The following is a 19,521-nucleotide window of genomic DNA, read 5'->3' on the forward strand; positions in this document are numbered from 1 at the left end:
TGGCTGTGTCCCCTCCCAGTCTTTGCGCTCCTGCTGTTCCTGCCTGGCACCGCACGAGAAGCTGCAAACTCCTGGACTAAGAGCTAGCACTGCTCAGCATCCACTGAAAATACCAGTGTTATCGACATTATTCCCATGCTCCATCCAAAACACAGCACTGCACCAGCTTCCAAGGAGAAAATTAACTGTATCCCAGCCTAGCCAGGATCAACTTCATGTCCAGCTCTGCATTCATGTGATGCTCTCCTAACATACAAATAAACACCATTAAAGCTAAGACATACATCATGAAAAAAAAGAAATTATAATAACAGTAAACATTAGTTTTAAAAACTAAAGGGTTCTACTTTTGCACTCGTCTTTTTAAAAAACATTTTCCACTTATACATTGGATTAACCATTTTTTCATAAAATTTGATCTTTACATCCTTCTTCTGTCCTTCCACCAATCCAGAAAGATTGCTGCAATATAGTTTTTCTAATATCTGAAACAATTGCTAGAATTGGTTGGTAATTGCAAGAATAATTTTCTGCTTCAGCAAAATTAATTTTCCTTTTGTACATGCCCAAGTATGCCAGTAAAAGGAGAATGAAATCACTTCAGTACAGATTTGACAGCTAATAATTGCAAAAGTCTCCAAGGATGACAGGGTACAGCAAGAATCATCAGACCACCACTTAAAAAGACAGACAAATGATTTCAACAGGTTGAAATAGAGTTTCAAATATAATTTTAAAAGCAGAAATGTCTGTTCCTCTGCACGAGTCTTTCCGTTTCCTTGGACAATAATACTACAGTGAATTACTAAAGTAGGAAATTCTCACAGAGTTTATGTTCTCATCAACCTAATCAATTTTGTACAAAACACAGATATGAATCTCAGGTTTTCCTGAAACAGATCTTACCCTTCCAGACACAGCCATGACTCAAGGAGATCCTTCCAGCAGTGAAGAACACAGTCTGTTTTACTTATTCAGCCAAAATTTTATCCTGCTTACACACAAGTATATGCAATATATATGAAGCACCAATAGAGAACAGAATGTTTCAAATTAGTGTTTCAAAAAATTCTGCCTACAAGACCAAGGGTGTTCACAGTCCAATGGAGTACAGGTAAAATAAGGGAAACAAACATATTTTACTATTTACAGTTAAAAACACAAACAAAAACAAAACAAACAGAAAACCAACCAACCAAAAAACAAAACGAAAACAGGAAGAGGTTTTCTTTTTGTTTCTTACCCGAGTCTTTTAGGAAGAAACTGGGAGTTTTCTAAACAAATACACGTGCAATGAATAATTCAGTGTGTATTGTTGCAATGGCCTGTAACTATCCATACCTAAACAATCCATTCACAGCTTACACGAAGGCAGCATTTAAGCTGTCAGGACACCCAGTGAACTCCACTCCCCAGGTATTTCCTTTGGTCCATGGGACACAGCTCAAGCATCTTCCACAACAATGTTGTCATCAACAATAATCTTTTATACATACACCTTTTTCCTTTTATTACTTCTCAAAGTAAAATAAAAAGCACTGCTTTAAAGATTTAATTGGAACATACTCCAGAAGAGGAATACCTTATATCCAAGAATATTAACTCCCCAAAACTACAGTGTGCCTTCAAATTTAGAATGCCTTTAAGTCTACCCCAAATTTAGAATGCATATACTCAAGTCACAAGGCTGATGATCTCCATATCCTAACCATCTTATTCCATAATAAAATACCACAGAAAAAAGTTTGCCAAAATAAAGATGGGAATATTTATTATCTTTTCTACTAAAGCAATGCATTTCTTTTGAGATTATACACTGGTCTTTGCAAATGTTTCTACAGCTAAATTAATACTTTTCCATTTTGTAAAAAAATTAGACACATACTTCATAAAAACAAAGACACAGGCTATGTCACCGAACAAGTGGATTGTAACTGTTAGTAGGGATGAGCAAAGAAAGCTCATGCTTATACATAAACCTCTGGCATTTGCATCATTTTCAAGTTCAAGTGGGACAAAATGGGGACATTTTCCTTGCACATTTCTGGGTCCACTTCCCAAGCTTTCAGCAATCAGAGAGACTGTTAAATACTGAATGTGACTAGGAGAACCTAAACATTGCTCAGTAGTACTACATGCACAAGATGTAGGGGAAGGAAGACTCAGACCCATGCAAACAGTACAAGACAAACCATTACAACTGGTAAACGTGCACTGGACAAAAATTGAAGTTTATGAAAAGTTTTATTTGTTGTCATGAAAATAGTATCAGAAGCAAATAACTGTATGTGTTTTGCAAAGTCATCTTCATTTGGCCTCCTGAGCTTTCTTGGCATTCTGTTTTTCTTTTGCCTAGGAAACAAGGGGAGATGATGTCAAGCTTTGATAAGATGAAGATCATCCTGGAGCTTTTAATGACTACCCATTAAATTTCTGAATATTAAAAATTTTAATGTAAATTTGGACCCTTCAGAAGCATTCTACTACTATTTTACTAGGTTAGTATATATAGCCTTTTAAGAATAAATACAGGTTTAAATAAATTATGCAAAAGAAACTGAGATTACCTAACTTCTTTAGGGGGAAAGCACTATTTTAAAAACATAATTTAGAGCTTCATTTTTCATATCTCCATATCGATTTCATTCAATACAGAAAAAACTCTTCCTGACGGAAACATTTTAATGTCACAGGAACACACCACATTCGGACATATAGATTATCAAAACTGAACTCTGAAACGAACCAAGATCTTAGTGGTTTAGATCTTTCAAGTAAGTGGAAAAAACTCCTGCAAAAGTTCCTGTCAAAATATTTGCAGACAGATTCTCATAACTTGTATCAATCATAAACAGTTCAAATTGATAGGGAACTGGCACTTTCTTCCTTATGCATTTACTTAAGAAACAAATTGGGCAAGAAGAGGGGACAACTCGGAAGCAATACTGGCCAACAACTTTCTGTCAAAACATTAGTTAATTCTGAATCAGGCTACTGCTTGTTACCATTTATTATTGAATAGAACTGTTCCTAATTCAGTGATTCAGAATTAAGATCTGTTACCACCAGTTCACTGGTTATTTACTTGTGAAAGCAGCTTGATGGGTGGCATAAATGACTGCTGTTAACATGAAACTGGATTAAGACTCTAAATTACTGTCTTAAAAACTACCAACCTGCAAATTTACCTTCCTAAACAAATTCGGAACACACTCATTAAATACACAGCTCTTTTTTCCTTATATAATTCAGAGTTCCTTTCTCATTGAGTACAAATCAGACATCCTGCCTCTGGCACTCAAGCGTAAGTACATACCAGCACAGAGCTGAGTACAATTCAAGTATTTGAGCAGTTTAATAACCCTGCTAAAGTGGCAGACACATTTATTAAAGTGTTAATACAAACCTTAGCAATAAATCAATGTTAATGGCTAGACACCTTAGAAAGGGGGAAACCCAAGGCAGTAAATGAGCACAGGAGAAGGGAAAGGGGAGGGCTGGAATTCCCAGCTCTGTGCCACAGCTGCCAGTGCACAGTAACTGCCTGCTACAGCAGCCACAGGAGTGAGTGGAACCATCCCTGGCCCAAGATCTTGGAAGAATAAATGACATGGGCTTGTTTATTTAAAAGAGAAGGCACGAAAAATTATGGTAACATACTATCAGCTAGGAAATACTCACTTTTTCTACTAATGGTATTAATTGCTGGTGCTCTGCTAGAGTCTTTAACAATTCCATGATGAAAGGCAGGTAGTTGTGTTTTCTTCTAATATTTTCAATCTAAAAATAAATTAAAAGCATTAACAGAATTATTATATAGCTGAACTATCTTCTAGTCCCCATCCAGTTCCTTCAGACTAACTGCAAAACTCCCAAATATATACATGTAAAAGCTGGCTTTTTCTTACAACTGTTCCAATAATTTCATCAGAAAAGCAAAGACTACATACCTTATATCTTTTTAATTTTTGGTTCTCTTCTTCAATTAACATCTGGTATTTTGCAACTTCTGATTGTATAGAACTTAACACATTACTACTTTGATCAGTATCCATAGGCTCCTCCTTCCACAAAACAAAAATTTAAATGGATGATGTTAGTCCATTTTTAAATTATTAATTTTTTTCAAAGCAAGTTTTGTCTCAAGAGTATTTCTATCACAGAAAGATTCAGTTTAGTTTATCATTATAGGAACATCCCGGAAATTTCAGCAGTTAAGTTACAAGCAGGTACTGGGAAAAGAACAGTTCCATCATCACAGCAAATGAGTCAAGGCAGAAAGTCAAAATGACACGGTCAGAACTGTGCTGAGTGCTCAGCTCAGAGCTGCAGCACTGAGTGCTGGACAGACCTCTAGCAATCACTCCCTGCTTCTTTTACTGCCACTCCATTTGGAGCAAGGAAGGGAAGTGAACAGTAAAGCCAACACACAGGACTATCGGAGAACTACTTTAGCAATTTAAATTCCATGGCTTACCTCTGCCAGTTGCTGCTGTAGCTCTGCAATCCTCTGCTCATATATCATCTTCCTGTCAGATACAATAGCCATCAGGTTAAACCGTATCTCACCTTCACTGTATCTAAATGAGGAACAGGAAAACAAAACAACAAAGACAACCCACTTTCAAAATTAGTTACCAACATGACAACTCAAAAACCCCATCCTTGATTTCATGGAAACAAAATTTTAAATGGGTCTATTAAATTGAGTTGTACTACAGATCCAATCTTGTTACAAAATAAAACCAGCTCACAAATTAACTCTATCCAATATGTAACTCCCAATAACCATCTCTCCCCAAAATTTACTATTCCTCTCTGAGGTCACATGTTAGAAAATACTGGAGAGTTCTCTACACAGTGGGAGAAGTACATTCAACAATTAAACTAGCAGGCCTTTTGGAGGTTAAATTCTCCAAAAGCAACCTGGTACTCCTGTCTTGCTTTTCAAAAAAAAAAAGTGCTCAAGCAAAAAACTGTTTTCTAAAAATGGAATAAAATCAACTTTATTTCTAACAACTTTGGGACTGCAGTTTCAATTCAGAATTAAGAAGTAGGAAAGTTCCAGAGTATGTTTTTCCATCTTAATTTTCTAGGACAAGCCATTCCTAAGAAAAACTACTTATCTCTTAAATACCAGTTGTATGGACAGAATGACTGTCTAGTAATTTTAAGTGCACAGGCAAATGTTATTCATGGTCACGGCACTCTCAGCTTTCACTCACAAAGATCCACAGCTGTGTAACAGAGATAACAACCTTCTTTTCCACAGCACTTGTAGGATCTCTCTTCACTATACAGACACCTACTTGAATTAATTATGCAGCAGCACAGTATATTTGAGATTTATTTATCATCATATTTGCCTCGTGTTGGGCAACAGGTTCTCAAGTCACACAGTGATATGCATAAAAAAAGATGCATAAATGATGCACTGCTTAGAAATTTGGCAGAAATCCTTTAACTGAAGGAAATTAAGGCTATGGAATTTTATAGCATAGGTGAGGTGCTATATTTTAAAAGCATCATGACCATTTACTTTTGTATGCGCTTCTCTATGACAGGCCGCACTGCACTTATCCAATCATCCTGATGGCATGCACCTGGGGAGAAAACAGGAAAAAATTCATCATCTTTGCAAAATTTAACAAAGGAAAAAATTCACTATCATTGCAAAATTTATTGCAAAGTCGACTTATATAATTCAGGCTTATGCAGCAACTTCAGAGGATATAACAAGCTTTTCCTTAGTTACTGCAGTCTTAAATTACTCAGGTGGGAGATACTTTATTAGTAACAATAGTTGGGTAACACAGCAGCTAAAGCAATGGAACGAAGCTATATTTTAAGGGCATAAGCACCTAACATTTGTTTTACTGATAACAAGAAATAATGGGGTGGGGGAAAATATGTTATGAAAGATTTCTATGACACAAGGTCTGCTGGTTGAGCATTGAAGGCATCTGGGAGGGCATACTTGGAAATTTTTTTCCTTGAGAACTTCCTCTGTGAGTGGATGGGACCAGCTGGAAGCAGGTTTGGCTGTTGACAGCTTGAGAAACCAATTAGAGACGTTAGTTTGCTTTTGTGAATTCACACTTTGAAGGTATTAAAACCCCAGTAAAGCTCTCTCTCGTTTCTGGCCTCTCACAAGGTAGCACCAGCCCCGGCTCCCCTTTCACGCAGCCCGGGCTGGGCAGGGCTGGGCCCAGGAGGCCGCCGGGCCCCGTTTTCAACCGGGGGCCCCGACAGCCAGGGGCAGGAGAGGCCCATTGCTAAAATCCTAGCCCCCCTCCCCTGGCGTGGCCGTGGCTCAGCAGAACCCTGCCCTGTCACGGGCTGGGAGCTGCCCTGGGGTGGCCGAGCCCGCCCCGCCACCCATGCAGGATGGGGAGGCAGCCGAGCCCCGTTCTGGCAAAGCCCTTCCACAGCCTGGCTGGCTGGGCAGGGTGGAGGGAGGACGGGCGGCGGAGGGCAGCCCTCACCCAGCCCCTCGGAGCAGCCCGAGTGTCCCCAGATCCTGGCACAGCTCCAGCACGGCCGGCCGCAGGTTAAAAGATTTTAACCTTTCCAGTGCTCAGATTGGACTTGCAGACCTTCAATCCTCCCTTGAGCGAGAGCAAAGAGAACAGAGAGGATGCACCAAAGGCAGTGAAGCAAGAACCAAGTTCTAGATGGGAGGAGAATGAGGAGACACCGTGAAGGTTGGCTGAAAATCCTTTTGTAAGCTATAGGGATGGACTGGACTACACTAAAAATTCCTATAAATTGTGGAAAAAGACATAGGGGGTTGGAGTGTTTGGAAGATCCTTTGCCCTGAGGGAAAAAGGGGATCTCTGTCCTGGGGATGAAGTATGAACAGATTAAAAAATGAGATAAAGAAGACTTTTGCTTTTGAACAGTTCATTCTTAAAAGTAAATACCCCATGAGTTTAACATGGCCCATAAACAGGGTTTGGGAGAGCTGTGAAAATAGGAAAAGTTAGTGAAAAGTGAAACCACAAGAGCACTGGGTTTTTTGTTATTGGAAAAAAACTCCTATAACCAAACAAAAAAAAGACTTCTCTCTCTAAAGTAAACTGAGAAAGATTATTTAAATTAGTAACTAACTGAAGTGCTTCTGTATGTTGCTGTTAAGAAAGTGTGAGAGAAGGGAGGAGAGGGTAGTCTGAAAGTTTTATTCTGAATTTATTATTTTCTTCATGTTGTTAATGAAGTTTTTCTTTACACCCTTTTAAGTTTTAGGCCTACCTTGCTTTTGCTCCTAATTCTATCTCACAGCAAAAAATGAGTATATTGAAATTGGCAAATCTAAACTGTAACATTTATTGGTGTGATAGTCGAGAAATCAAACTAAACCAAAACACAAGGGAAATTAGTTGGTATGACAACACTGAAGAGGACAGCAAAGGAAAACACTATGGACAGGTACAGCTGTTTAATATTAATTCTTGATTATATTGCATCTGCATAGACAAAATGTTAAAAAGTCAGGCAGAAAGAAAAAACATAAAAGGATATATCATAGAGGACTTAATTTCAAGGTATATGACAGAATACCTAGAGGAGATTTCCTAAGTTGAAAATGCCTGTTTTGAAATTTCAAGACCTTAACGTAAATTAGAGACTCATGCTCTTGTGACCATACAAATGATGTTACTGTTAGGTCTGCAGACTGTACCACATCTCTAGACAGACTAAAGACAAGATTAAGCAGCAAGAAGTTGCTCAGCATAAACATAAATAAAATTGTCAACAAATCTGGGAAAACACTCTGGGAATGGAGTGTGGAACAGGTTGTTGTTGACAACGCATCAGACTCTAAAGTACAGATACGTGATAGGCAGTGCAGAGCTTGTCAAGACTCAGCAGGGCACACATATCTCAAGAAAGATTACAAGACAGAAGCCCATCTTACAGAGAATAAAGCTATTTTCTTTTAAACCATTAGGAAAACACTTGCTGTCTAAGAAGAAACAAGGCAGTGTAAACACAAGCCACATGATGGAAAAAAAATGTCTGGAGTTAGCTGTATACATTCCCCCTTTATGTAAACTTCTCTCTTGCAACAAAACTATCAAGGTTTTGGAAGAGATTGCAGGACTCGATCATTTGTCTACTAAATTAAAAGACGGCATCAGAGACAGGGAGGAAACAGGGAGAAAACTGTATTTTCAGACCAACAGAACTAAAACAATACAAACAACTGCAAGGAAGTACAAGCCTACACTGCAGCACATTCAGAAAACTTTCAAGTGATTCTTTATTTTAATAAATAATTTGCTTTGAGCCTATAATATATGAGCAATTTGTTGCAAAAAGCCATTGTTAAAATGAAGGAAGTTCAGCAAAAATGTAAAATGTTACCTAAATCAATTGGTCCTTCCCTTAAGCCGTCTAGCTCGTATAGCCTCCCATTAACAGGAACATAGCTTACAAAGTGAAAGGCATCTTCTTCCTTTGCTGAAGACTTTGCATCAAACTCAAACATCTGTTGTCTGCAAAGAAAATTTTAAAACCCCTGAGATTAAAAAGGATTTGTTCAAATTTTGGCCAGATTTAAAACATATGTTACCTGGCAAAACTGTTGTGAACTTGCCGAATCACTTCTGAGTTGCTCAGTGCCAAACCTTTCATCTGAAAGAAGTAACAGAACACCTGTAAACCACCACAGCTGTAACAGTGTGACACTCAAAATGCAGGACATTGGTCACTCACCGCAGCATCAAAGCTTTGGGAAAATTCTTTAAATTCTGACAAGGTCTCTCCTAGATGAATGTCTTGATGAGCACAGTTTAACAGCACACTTACTATGGCTTGAGTTGCACAGGCATTATTTATGACCTAGAAAAAGCATGGAGAATTTGGTCAGCATTGGTGATAAAAGTTCACTCCAAACTGTGTTTGCTTTTGTTACAAACATACACTTCCTATGCTGATTCACATTAGAGCTGCACCCTAACACAGACTGGATTTCCTACCTGGGTAGCTACAGAAAAGCCCTTGCTGTAATAAAATCAGCTCTGCATGGCAGCCATATACAATTTACTGAAAAAATCTCATATTTCACAGCTGTCCTCAAAAACTATCATTCCACTGCCTCACCATCTCTCTAAAGTGATTATTGAAAGGCGTGGAAGAAAGGCAAATAATCCTCAGATCCCTGTGGAAAAAACACACAGTAATATTCAAAGCAAGCTGCCCAAATTGTGTTATTTTATCGACGGCCTAAAGAAATAGTCAACTCTTCCAAGCAAAGTCCTTCAAATAATCAGACCTCCTACTGGGAGTAGGAGGTAAAAAATAATTTGAAGCAAAAAAGCATATTATGGAACTTAGAATTTTTATGCAAAGGTTTTATTGGACAAAATATTTCAAGGGATAAACTAATAAAATTTAAAAGTGTTCCAAGATGCAGAGACTGTTTAAACTATGGTTAGCTGAATAATATACTTGTTCAATATACCCATCCTTTTCAAGTTAAAAGTTACTAGTTTGACACTGCTACATTTCAGTGTTAAATATGCCACTTTTAGAAAATATAAACAGCCCCCTTCATAAAAAAGCCATGTCTTTAATGTTGTTTACTAACAACCAAACTAAAACACTGTATTTAAAGAAAGATGCAACAAGGACTATTAAATATAATTTGAAATTTAACTAAATGCACTGTAATCAAATGGTATGAGGCCATAATAAAAGACTTTATATTAGCAGTTTTTTTCTCAGCTATAAGTTAGGAAAGAGTAACATATCATTAGTCTTTGAAGACTACTTTGCAATTGAAAATGCTGCTTAAACCTTAAAACTTCCAGAGAGGATGTGAATTTTGTATAAAAAAAATTAGTTCAGGGCTATGAATGTGAAACCACTTCCAACAAGAAAGGAGAAAAAGAGAAAGCCCAAGCAACCTGCTTTGCAATCAAGGCTAGTCCTAACAAAGGAAAACCTATATGTTAATACTAAAAGCCACGTCATAAATTTATTTTCTATACTTTAGGGTGTTCTCAGTTCAGATTATGTCTGTATGCAAATGATTAATAATAAAACACTTCTTAATTTAAGAAAAACACAATCTAATCGACTTCAATGGTAACCAAGGGAGTCAACTACACATGCAGAACAGATTACAGCAGCCAAAACCCAAATTAAACTAACTGCAGGTACACAAGCTAAGGGCCTGAGTACACATAGATGCAAAATAAATGGTATACAAGGAAAATCCATGAAGGGCAGCAAAATAACGAACCAGCAGCAGAAAAATTCAAACCCCCAGACTAGCAGAACTGCATACTTTGATTTGCCCTGTAACATAGGAAAAAGAACTAAGAACTAAAGACTCTCTGAGATACTACTAAAGAATGTTATCAGAGACAGTTGTAAAGTAGTTCTAGGATGAAAGCAGGGAAATCTCAAGTGGATCAGAGTGGGTGAAGCTGATGCAGTGTAATTAAGCTGATAGAGAAGCAGAAGAAGGTGGGATATCTGTGCTGACACACTGTTAGAACAGTGCTGTTACAATAAAGGCAAATTGTAAATTATAATTAATACAGGGCATTATAGGAGGGACAGGACTAAATGGCAGCAAATTTTGCTGAAAAATCAAGATGGGACAAACAATTGCTCTCTTTACAGACAACTCAATAATGACTTCAAAACAAGGAAGGGAAGTTTTTTGAGATTTTGTGCCTAAAGGCAGGGTCAACACTGAGACTGCTGAACAGCAGGATACAGAAGCTTGAAATGGAAAATAAATTCAGAGGAAAAAATAGAGTTGGCAAAGAATTAATGGCCTCATCAAATATTGGCCTTTAAGCACATTCTGTATTCCAACTACAGCAAGAGACAAGTCTGATGAAGTATATAAGGGACCCAGCTAAACAAAGTCTGGCTGCTAGAAAACAATATGCAAAAGATGCAGATCTGAGGGCAACAGCCTCCAGCTGTTGAAATGAAAATACATTATAGAAATACATTCCAGAACTTCAGTCAGGTGAGTGGCAGGAGTTAAGGAAAAGGCAGCAACAACAGTCCTGTAGCAGAGGAATAGAAGGAAATGCAGGTGATGTGCATAAAAATCCAGTGTGCTCCTGGATGTAGATGATACAGGAGAACTACCAAGATGGAACAAGGTAATATCTAGCCAGTGGTGGCTCACAAGCAGGGTGAGGAGTGCAGAGTGAGGACGTGATTGCAGGACCAAATGTGGGCAAGTGCTGGATTTGTCACACAGACACAATGCCATCAGTGCACACAGCCAGTCTGGCATTGCTTCACACACAACCTAGAGAATCCTTTGAGATACCCATCTCTTATTTCCAGTCCATCTCTCACTTAGGGTGCCTCAACGTGAGCAGAAAACATTTTTTGCATTTAGGTAACATGATAATAAATGCAGGTTGTGCCCAATAGATTCTTATTTGGACTTGAGAATTACAAGGATTTTCTGTATTTGTCCAGAAATACCAAGATTTGCCAGGACATTTCTGTCCACAAAGGCTTGGTGAGGTATTAGATTGATCAATAAGCAAGACTCCAGCTTAGAGCAGACACTCATAGTTAAAAGATTTTGAAGGTAAAAGTTCAAGGTGTATTTAACAATATTTGAAAGAAAACTGTAACACACATACACAGAAACCTATTGAGGAGATTGACCTACCACCAAGTGAAGCTCAGTTTAAACCAAGGACCCATTTGATAGGGATCCCTTTCTCTAGGGATCCAATCTGACCTTCTGGATCAACTTTAGGCAGAAGCACTTTAAATTCTTGACACATAACTTCTACCTGATGGATTACGTATTTTGCTTTTCAAAAAAACTGTGGACAAGCCTGTGCTGCAATTGTAGTATAACCAGCAAATCCCTGAGTTTCACTTACTAAATATCCCAACATTACAGAATACTCGATTTTAGAGAGCTCAACATGAAAAACCCAGCATTAGCACCAAGTTCCACAATTTCTTCTTGTTTAGAAACCCAATATAATTGTTTTTCCATTTAAATTTTGTTGGAGTAAAGATATAATCTTTCTACAGCTATATTCAGTTACTGAGTATCTCTTTCTGATTTGTTTCATGTTTTTGAAGTTGTACTTCTTGTAACTCATCTGTTATCCCAAACTTAGTTTTAACACAGATAGCTGGTCTATCTTAATGTTACCAAATCTGAAAGGGTCAAAAATTTTGAGTTTGAAATCAGTTAAGTACTGGAAATGTAAAAACAATATATATCCTTACATTAGTGCCAGAAACATAACCAGAGACCAATGTTTTGTTATTAAGAGTATAATTTGTAAGATACTATTTCTGAAGGTATTCCCATTTAGTGAAGTTAATGTTCTGTCATGACAACGCAAAATGAAATAAATACATGGCACCTAACAAAAGCAGAATGCAAATAGTTCCATACTAAAAGCTGAAGAATTTATTAAACTCAAAAAAGTAGTTTCAGGTCTGCAACAATGACATTCTTTTTTGTCCAGAGACACTTCTGCAGTGCTTGGCAGAGAATGCAGCTCCTCTAAAGAGTGTGGCAGGGAGCTGAATACATTGAGCAGGTGTAATCAGGTATCCACCGTGTGTGAGTGAAAACAACAGCAAGGGCCCATTGAAGCAACACAGAAATCAGGAAATTCTGAGTTAAGGCTGAAACTGTATCCTTAACTCACCTCATTGTGCCTATGTATCCTAGCTCAAAGGGTATGTAAGATCGTCCAGAGTTCTGTGGCCTCAACTAGAGGACCAAACCATACCTAGGCATAACAGGGAGGCCAAATTTAACATGAGTGCACATAAAAGTGACCATTAAAAAAAACCCCTTTAATATGCATGCATACAAGACAGACTTCAAAAATCAACCCCCCAACACAGTCATGATTTAACTTGGAACAAGATCTAACTGCCATTTGGAATTCAACTACAACATCACTATGGAAGTGGAAACGAGGAAAATGTGAGCATGCACAAGCTTCTTACCAAAATTTTAATGATTTTAATGATGTTTTACTAGACAGTTTAGGTTTGAGAGCTGGGGCCTTGTACCTCTAACAAAAGTTCCCCACAATGAAACAATTTTTAAGACTGAACACATAATAAAGTTGAACAGAAACAAAATTTATCTCCTCTACTCAACTCTCCTCATATTAACAGTAACCTTGTCTTGCTCACACAGGATTCAGGACGACACTTTAAACATGTCTGCAGTAAAACCAAGAGTACCAAATGTCCTTAGATGACAACATTTAAAGGAAGAAAATGTGTGAGAAAGGAAAATGAGGCAAAGACTTGTTGAGATTTTTCAGGGTCCAGTGTCATGACAGTTTTGAAGATACAGATCAACAGATCAATAACCTTAAATATCATAAAAATTGCCCTAACCAATCTATTTGTTCTGGGATTCCAGCCTACAAATGTAACTTTACATCATCTCTTTTGTAATGAAGAAAAAGGTCTTCTGAAAAGACTCTCAAAGCCAGCATAAAATTTGGCTTAAAACATACAGAGGAAATAAAAAATACACATGAACCCAGCTGCACGACAGCTGGGAGGACCTGCTCTTCCACTACACAAATATTCAATACTAATGCTCATCTTGCTTTGTGCTCCTGGGTGACTCAGAAGGATTCAGACTGTAGTTTTGAGAAATGCAGTAACTTCAGCACTACCATAAAGAACCCCCTGTTCTCTCACTTACCTGTTACCAGTTTTGTCCTGTACAGACTCTCTGAACAGGCACATCTCATAGTACAGCAGAAACCAGCCCAGTTAATATGCACAGAAAACTGCTGGGGAATGAGCTTTCAGTGGCTCACAGAAGTTCACTGCACTCAGCTCTCATCAGCAGCAAATTGTAAGATGAGACACTTGCTCAAGAAAACACTAAGTCCCAAAACATTGCTTGTCAAGTTGGATCTCTAACCCAGGCTAACTTTCTTCAGTGTGAAAGTCACCAGAGCTAAACTGGTATTAAACAGATTCCTCCAAAATATCCAAAGCAGTTTCTTTCTGTTGACTTTTAATACTAATTCTCTGTACCTATTTCTAGTTGTTCAGTCACAATAGCTCAGTCCAGGCAAAACTGAACTGATATGAAACACAAGCTTATATATGTCTACAAGGAATGTTTTAATTTTGCAAAGCTACTGCACTTGATTGACAGGTAACACTAGAAAATGAGAAAGATACCAATTCTAAACTTTTTGCAAATGACTTTTGAAACATCTATTCCACACCATCAAGTGGCATAACCAGGCAGTACTACTGTAAGAGTCAACATTGCTAGAAATTGCTTTCCATGCTAAAATTAAGAGTCACTCCTGCACACTCTCTTTAAAGGCAGCAGGTGAAGGAAAGACACAATTAGAAAGGAAGTTTCAGCCTAAAAATACATTAAAATATGAGTCTTTCAAAGAAAACTAAAATAAAGAAGATTTTTCACCGTTAGCCTTTAATTTTGTGGGGCTTGTTATCTGCGATGTACATTCTGCAATCTCTTCTCAAAGCCCAAGAAAGCTCCTCTCAGCTATTGCCTTTAATCACAGTGTCAAACTTCAAAAAAGGGAAGGGGGGTGGAAAACTCAAGAGAAAGACAGCAAGCAGACAAATGCTTTGAAACTTTTCAGCATTCACAAGAACAGCAATTCTAGTACAACCTCACCTACTCACAGGAAACAAGATGAAAGCCCTTGAATAAGGGAAAATTTACCTTCACTTTAAAATAAAAAAAACCCTCTCTAGGTTCTGATCAGAGTCATTTCCTTGCATCATGTAACTACCTCTTTAAAGTTAAATCAAGGATTTTCTCTGAGTTCTTTGTTCTTTAGCTACAGCCCATGGCTACTAACAGTATGTTTGGTTAGGTAGAAATCATAACCTAAACCAGTGTCTATGAGAGCTATCAATCTATAAGACAATTATCAAACTGCTGCTGATCACTGTATCATTAAAATGGTGGGCAGTGCTTGGCAGGACTGAAGAGCTGCAGCAGGGGAAGAATGAAGACAATCAGCATTAAAAAAGCTGATCCACAACAGCATGAAACAGGAAAGCAGTTATAAAAGGAACAAAACAGAAGTGCAGGTACAGAGTGGCCAGGATGGCTATTTGCATTGTTTTCCATAGTTCTATACTTTTACTTGGAAGTGTGTGGAGATCTTTTCCTATCCTGAAATTTACATTCAAAGCACTTCTGCATTTGTGGTGGGAAATAAAACAAGAAAAAAACCCAACCAAAAAAAGAAGCCCCCCCCAAACCCCCACCCTAAACCTTCCAACAACTAGACTATGTAACAGAAATCCTAACAATTTGCCCTTTGATATCAATGTTTTGTAATCAACACCCATTTTAAATACTCCTACTTTCATTCTGGTCACTTTCTCTTGCTTTTCTTGCTTGCAAACAACACACAGGGCAGTCTATTAATCCTAAACCAAAACTTTAGTACTACTCTGTATTTAATAAAACACAATAGCTTACATCAGCAAAACCAATTTTTCCTGTTATTTCTAATTTAAATTCACCTTTCAGATTTGCACACTTAAAATATGCATGCCAAAATGGTCTGCAAACCCTTAAAGGAAAGCATTATCCTACATATACTGCTCCGGCTTCAGAGCACTTGAGAAAAATAAGAAATAGAAACAGGACCAAAATAAATTTCTTCCAACAAGTTGTTGAAAGTGGTTTCAAAAGAAGTAATTTGCTCATTCTGCTGAGAACATTTACTAAGTCACAGTTTACTGCACAGAAGACTGATTTACTTTATGGGTGAGGGCTGACAAATAAATAAGAGCTTTACTCTTCCATAGCTGCTATTTTTGTCTGACTTTGCTTGTCAATACACAACTCCTACTCTCAGAATTTGTAGAAGCTATTTTACCTTGCAAAATACTAATTTCTGTGTACATATTAACAAAAAAATATATTACTTTTTTGGTATTAAAAGCTACGTTTCATGATATATCTGAAACAATTACTGAATTTCTTATACCTGCTTAGCAAAAAATATTGTATCCAGTCTGGAATCCTGAACAACAGAACCCGCTGGCTCCTCTCCAGGCTGCCACTTGAAGAGAAAAATCAGCCCATGTACTGGCCTGAAAAACAAAGTTTATAGGAAAAAGGTCATCAGTAATGATGAAAAATATTAAAATTACTGTACTGTAGTTTAGCTGTATGCTAAGGTAATTCTGTTAATTCTTTCTAAATACCAGGAACTCGCACTGAAATTTTCAGATATGCTCTTTTAATTAGGCAGAAGACAATTCAGGTTTCTTTCTCTAAGTGCTAAATAAATTAGCACTTTGCCAGTAATTATCAAAAGCCAGGACCAGTTTTCCTAGTTACTGCAACCTTTATAGCTGCAGACCTCTCATTTGAATTGCTTAGTGATTAACAGCTGTCAAAGCATTTGTCAGTCATGAACAAGAACAGGAACTAAAGTTTTGGTAATCCTTCTAGACACAGATGAAGCATCCAAAGAGCTCTTCTGAAACTTCATACTTTGAGTTGTCTCATCAACAAGTAACAGAAACCCAGTTTTCTCTTCTGCTGAAAATGTGTCTTGCCTTTCAGACTGCATGTCTTGAATAGTAAACAGCTTTTACTACATGTTGCACTGCATTTAGTATTCCCAGAACACAAAAATTTATCAGCAAAGGAAACAGGTCTTACAAAATCTACAGTTACAGTAAGACAAAAACTTATTAATCAGCTAAAATATAAGGGCATCACCACAAAGAGGCCACAAAAGGTTTTTCTACAAAAGACAAACATACACCTGTACTGCATAAGAAACGTTTCCTAAGCTCTGACCAGAAGTCTGAGATGCATTTTTTTCAAATTCTTTCAGTGGACCTGCTGTTTAGAAACCAAAGATGCTCCTATATCCTTTCACCTCCAGTGTTTATACATTGTGGAAAATACTGCAGGTGTAAATAGGAAGGGAGGATGGAAGCTGGCCATCCCTCAGGACCAGGACATGCATCTCCCAGGATATGCAAAGCTGTCACTTAATGAACAAACAGGTAAATGTTCTGATGGCGCAGACAGCAAATAAACTGCTTTGTAGGCAACATTTCTCCCATTCAGGTGCTGCTTGTCAAACACCTTTGGTCAAAAATTCTAAAAGTATATCCTCTGTACCAATTCCTGCATCTTTTGAAAGATTAATTCTACACATAAGGGATATTTACACAAGATACCAGAGTATGGTCCAGGTTAGATGATATTTTCCTCTTAAATGCCTGTCTGTAAACATGGATAACAACATATCATGGACAAAATGTTAAAAGAAATAATGTTGCTTAACGAGGGTAACATTGTTCCACATGACACCAGTCATTATCAGTTATAAAAAGCCTATTTGCCTTCACATACATATGCAAGTATTTCTGCAGGAAAAACGAGTTACAAAGGTATCTAAGTACTGGAAAATAATTTAAGACAACAGAGGCAACATCATGGGATGTGAAGAGGAAGGGAGATAAAGCAAGGAAGAGAAATTCACCTAAAAACTTGTTAAAAGCTGTAAGGCAAGCTAATGGGAAAATCATTAGAAATCTACTTCCACATTCTAGCTATCAGCATTTCTTTCAAAACCTGATTAAGCTAGATAAAGTACCAAAGTGATAAAAAAAAGCAATTTAACTGCAAGGTATTCCATTAAATCAAAATCCTACTGAACTTCTGTAGAAACTGAAGGAAGAAACACAAACACAAAACGCCCCAAACAAAAAAATCCACCAAAAATACACCTGAGTTTAATACACATTCTTTCAGGGACTTCAGACAAAGGTGAACAAGAAACATATGCCTTACTTCAATTTTTCGAAGTTCTCTGGCTCCAAACTCCATATTTCTTCAACTTGTGCTCCTCTACAGCCTGAAATAAGGAAAAAATACAGGTTTCTTCAACTAACCTAATCAAAAAGGGATGCAGCCAGCAATGCCACTTATGAAAGAAGACACAAAGACATTATGTAATATTGACAACTAGTATGTCCAGGCTATGGAAAAGTCTACCTGTGGGCTGTAACAGACCTTGATTAATAAAAAACCCAAACAAGACAGGCAGTGAGAAATAATTTCAGGAATTTCTGAACCTGTGTACGGTGATGCTGTCTTTATAACACAGTTGCCTTTAAAAAAGAAGCAGAGAAGATTAAATGTCTCCGGTCACCTCACATCCTTTGCTTAACTGAAAACAACACTGTTTATAAAAGCATAATCAGCAAGTCCAAAGCAGAACTTTAAACTTCTATCTCCAGACAAAGACTCATGGTACTAGACCAAAAATGCTATACACTGAAGCAAGACATTTGCATAATACAGACCCCAAAAGGTTAAAATATTTAGTATGTGGGAGTTTAATTTATCAGCTAAATAAAAACATAAAAGAAGCATGTCTGGACTTCATTTCTAAGAAAAAGACATGACAAACTATGAACCAATGAAATGTGGAATAAAATAATTTTGGTTCTTTGGCTAAAAGCATGTTGTACTAACTATACATTCATAGCTTTAAAACGCAATTCAACACAAAATTTAACATTCTAGGAGGTCAGACAGCTGCTTTCAGAGTTCCCAGCCACTGCCAAGACCCACAGCTCAACCTAGGCACGGTCCCCACCCCGAACCAGCAGTCCTCGCTACTGGGGCTCTGTAACCCCAACACCTTTCCAGCCTTAAGTCTTAAGCTGCGCCAGGGAAGTTTAGGTTGGACATTCGGAGGAATGTTTTCAAAGGGGTAATCAGACATGAGAACGGGATGCCCAGGAAAGCGATGGAGTCACAGCCCCTGGAGGTGTTTAAGCAAAGACTGGACATGGCACCCAGCGCCACGGTCTGGCTGACAAGGCGGTGTCGCGTCACAGGGAGGGCTCGGCGATCCGAGAGACTCCTTCCAGCCGAACTGCCGCTGTGACTCGACGCGGCACGTCCCTGCCATGCTGCCCGCAGCAACGCAACAGGTGCCGGGGCGAGGGCTGGGCCGGGATGCACAGGCCGCGCCGCCGGGGACTGTCCCCGTCGCCCGCTCGGGGCCAGGCCGCCCTACGCCACGGCAGCCGCGCTCGTCCCGGCGCCCTCCCGGCCCTGCGGCTCCCGAGCCCCGCGGGCCGCCCGCACCGAGCCCGCCGCATCCCCTCCCCGCGCAGGGAACGGCACCCAGCGGGGCGGGAACAGCCCCGCGGAGTCCCCCACCGCCGGCAGGCCCCGCTCGACCCTCACCGAAGCCCTTGATGAGCTCGGTGAAGACGCCCGGGTCGCTCTCCATAAGGCACCACTCGCCGGCGCTGCTGCCCCCGGACATGGCGGCGCCGCCGCCGCTCAAGCTGCGAGGCCGGGCCGCGCCGCTCCCTTCCCGGCAGGACCCGCGCCGGGCACCGCCATGGAGAGGCGGGGCGGCCGCAGGAAGCGGCGCCCGGGACTGGATCCGGGGCAGCCGCGGGCGCCAGCGGCCCCGCCCCGGCCGCGGGAGGGCCGCGCCGCGCCGCGCCTCGGGGATGCGCTGTAGGGCGGCT

At 39.1% G+C, this 19,521-nt stretch overlaps 1 protein-coding gene across 3 annotated transcripts; it reads right to left on the reverse strand.

Moving 5' to 3' along the window:
* Positions 1 to 1,824: 1,824 nt before the first annotated feature.
* On the reverse strand, positions 1,825 to 19,358 carry UCHL5 (ubiquitin C-terminal hydrolase L5). Of its 3 annotated transcripts, none has more exons than XM_062497062.1 (11): positions 19,229 to 19,358; positions 17,819 to 17,882; positions 15,990 to 16,095; positions 8,719 to 8,844; positions 8,576 to 8,637; positions 8,368 to 8,498; positions 5,540 to 5,603; positions 4,478 to 4,580; positions 3,951 to 4,061; positions 3,682 to 3,780; positions 1,825 to 2,352 (listed from the first exon to the last, which is right to left on the reverse strand). In XM_062497062.1, the coding sequence occupies exons 1-11, from the start codon at positions 19,308 to 19,310 to the stop codon at positions 2,308 to 2,310; spliced, it is 993 nt and encodes a 330-aa protein (XP_062353046.1). In that variant the 5' UTR covers positions 19,311 to 19,358; the 3' UTR covers positions 1,825 to 2,307. The 3 variants fall into 3 exon arrangements, with proteins under 3 accessions (XP_062353046.1, XP_062353045.1, XP_062353047.1); XM_062497061.1 differs by having other exon boundaries at positions 3,951 to 4,064; XM_062497063.1 differs by lacking the exons at positions 17,819 to 17,882; positions 19,229 to 19,358 and adding an exon at positions 12,669 to 12,752 and having other exon boundaries at positions 3,951 to 4,064; positions 15,990 to 16,100.
* Between the last annotated feature and the right edge of the window lie 163 nt (positions 19,359 to 19,521).

Source organism: Cinclus cinclus, chromosome 8, assembly GCF_963662255.1.
Source record: "Cinclus cinclus chromosome 8, bCinCin1.1, whole genome shotgun sequence".
NCBI lineage: Eukaryota > Metazoa > Chordata > Aves > Passeriformes > Cinclidae > Cinclus > Cinclus cinclus.

Bases quoted from the DNA above. Each gene is read 5' to 3' on its own strand.
- UCHL5 (XM_062497061.1), bottom strand. From the start codon at position 19,310: ATGTCCGGGGGCAGCAGCGCCGGCGAGTGGTGCCTTATGGAGAGCGAC. The intron at 8,499-8,575 runs GTAACATATGTT...TTTTCTTTGCAG, and splicing joins GTTCACAACAGTTTTGCCAG to ACAACAGATGTTTGAGTTTG. The intron at 4,581-5,539 runs GTAAATGGTCAT...TTCCTCATTTAG, and splicing joins ATAGAGAAGCGCATACAAAA to ATACAGTGAAGGTGAGATAC.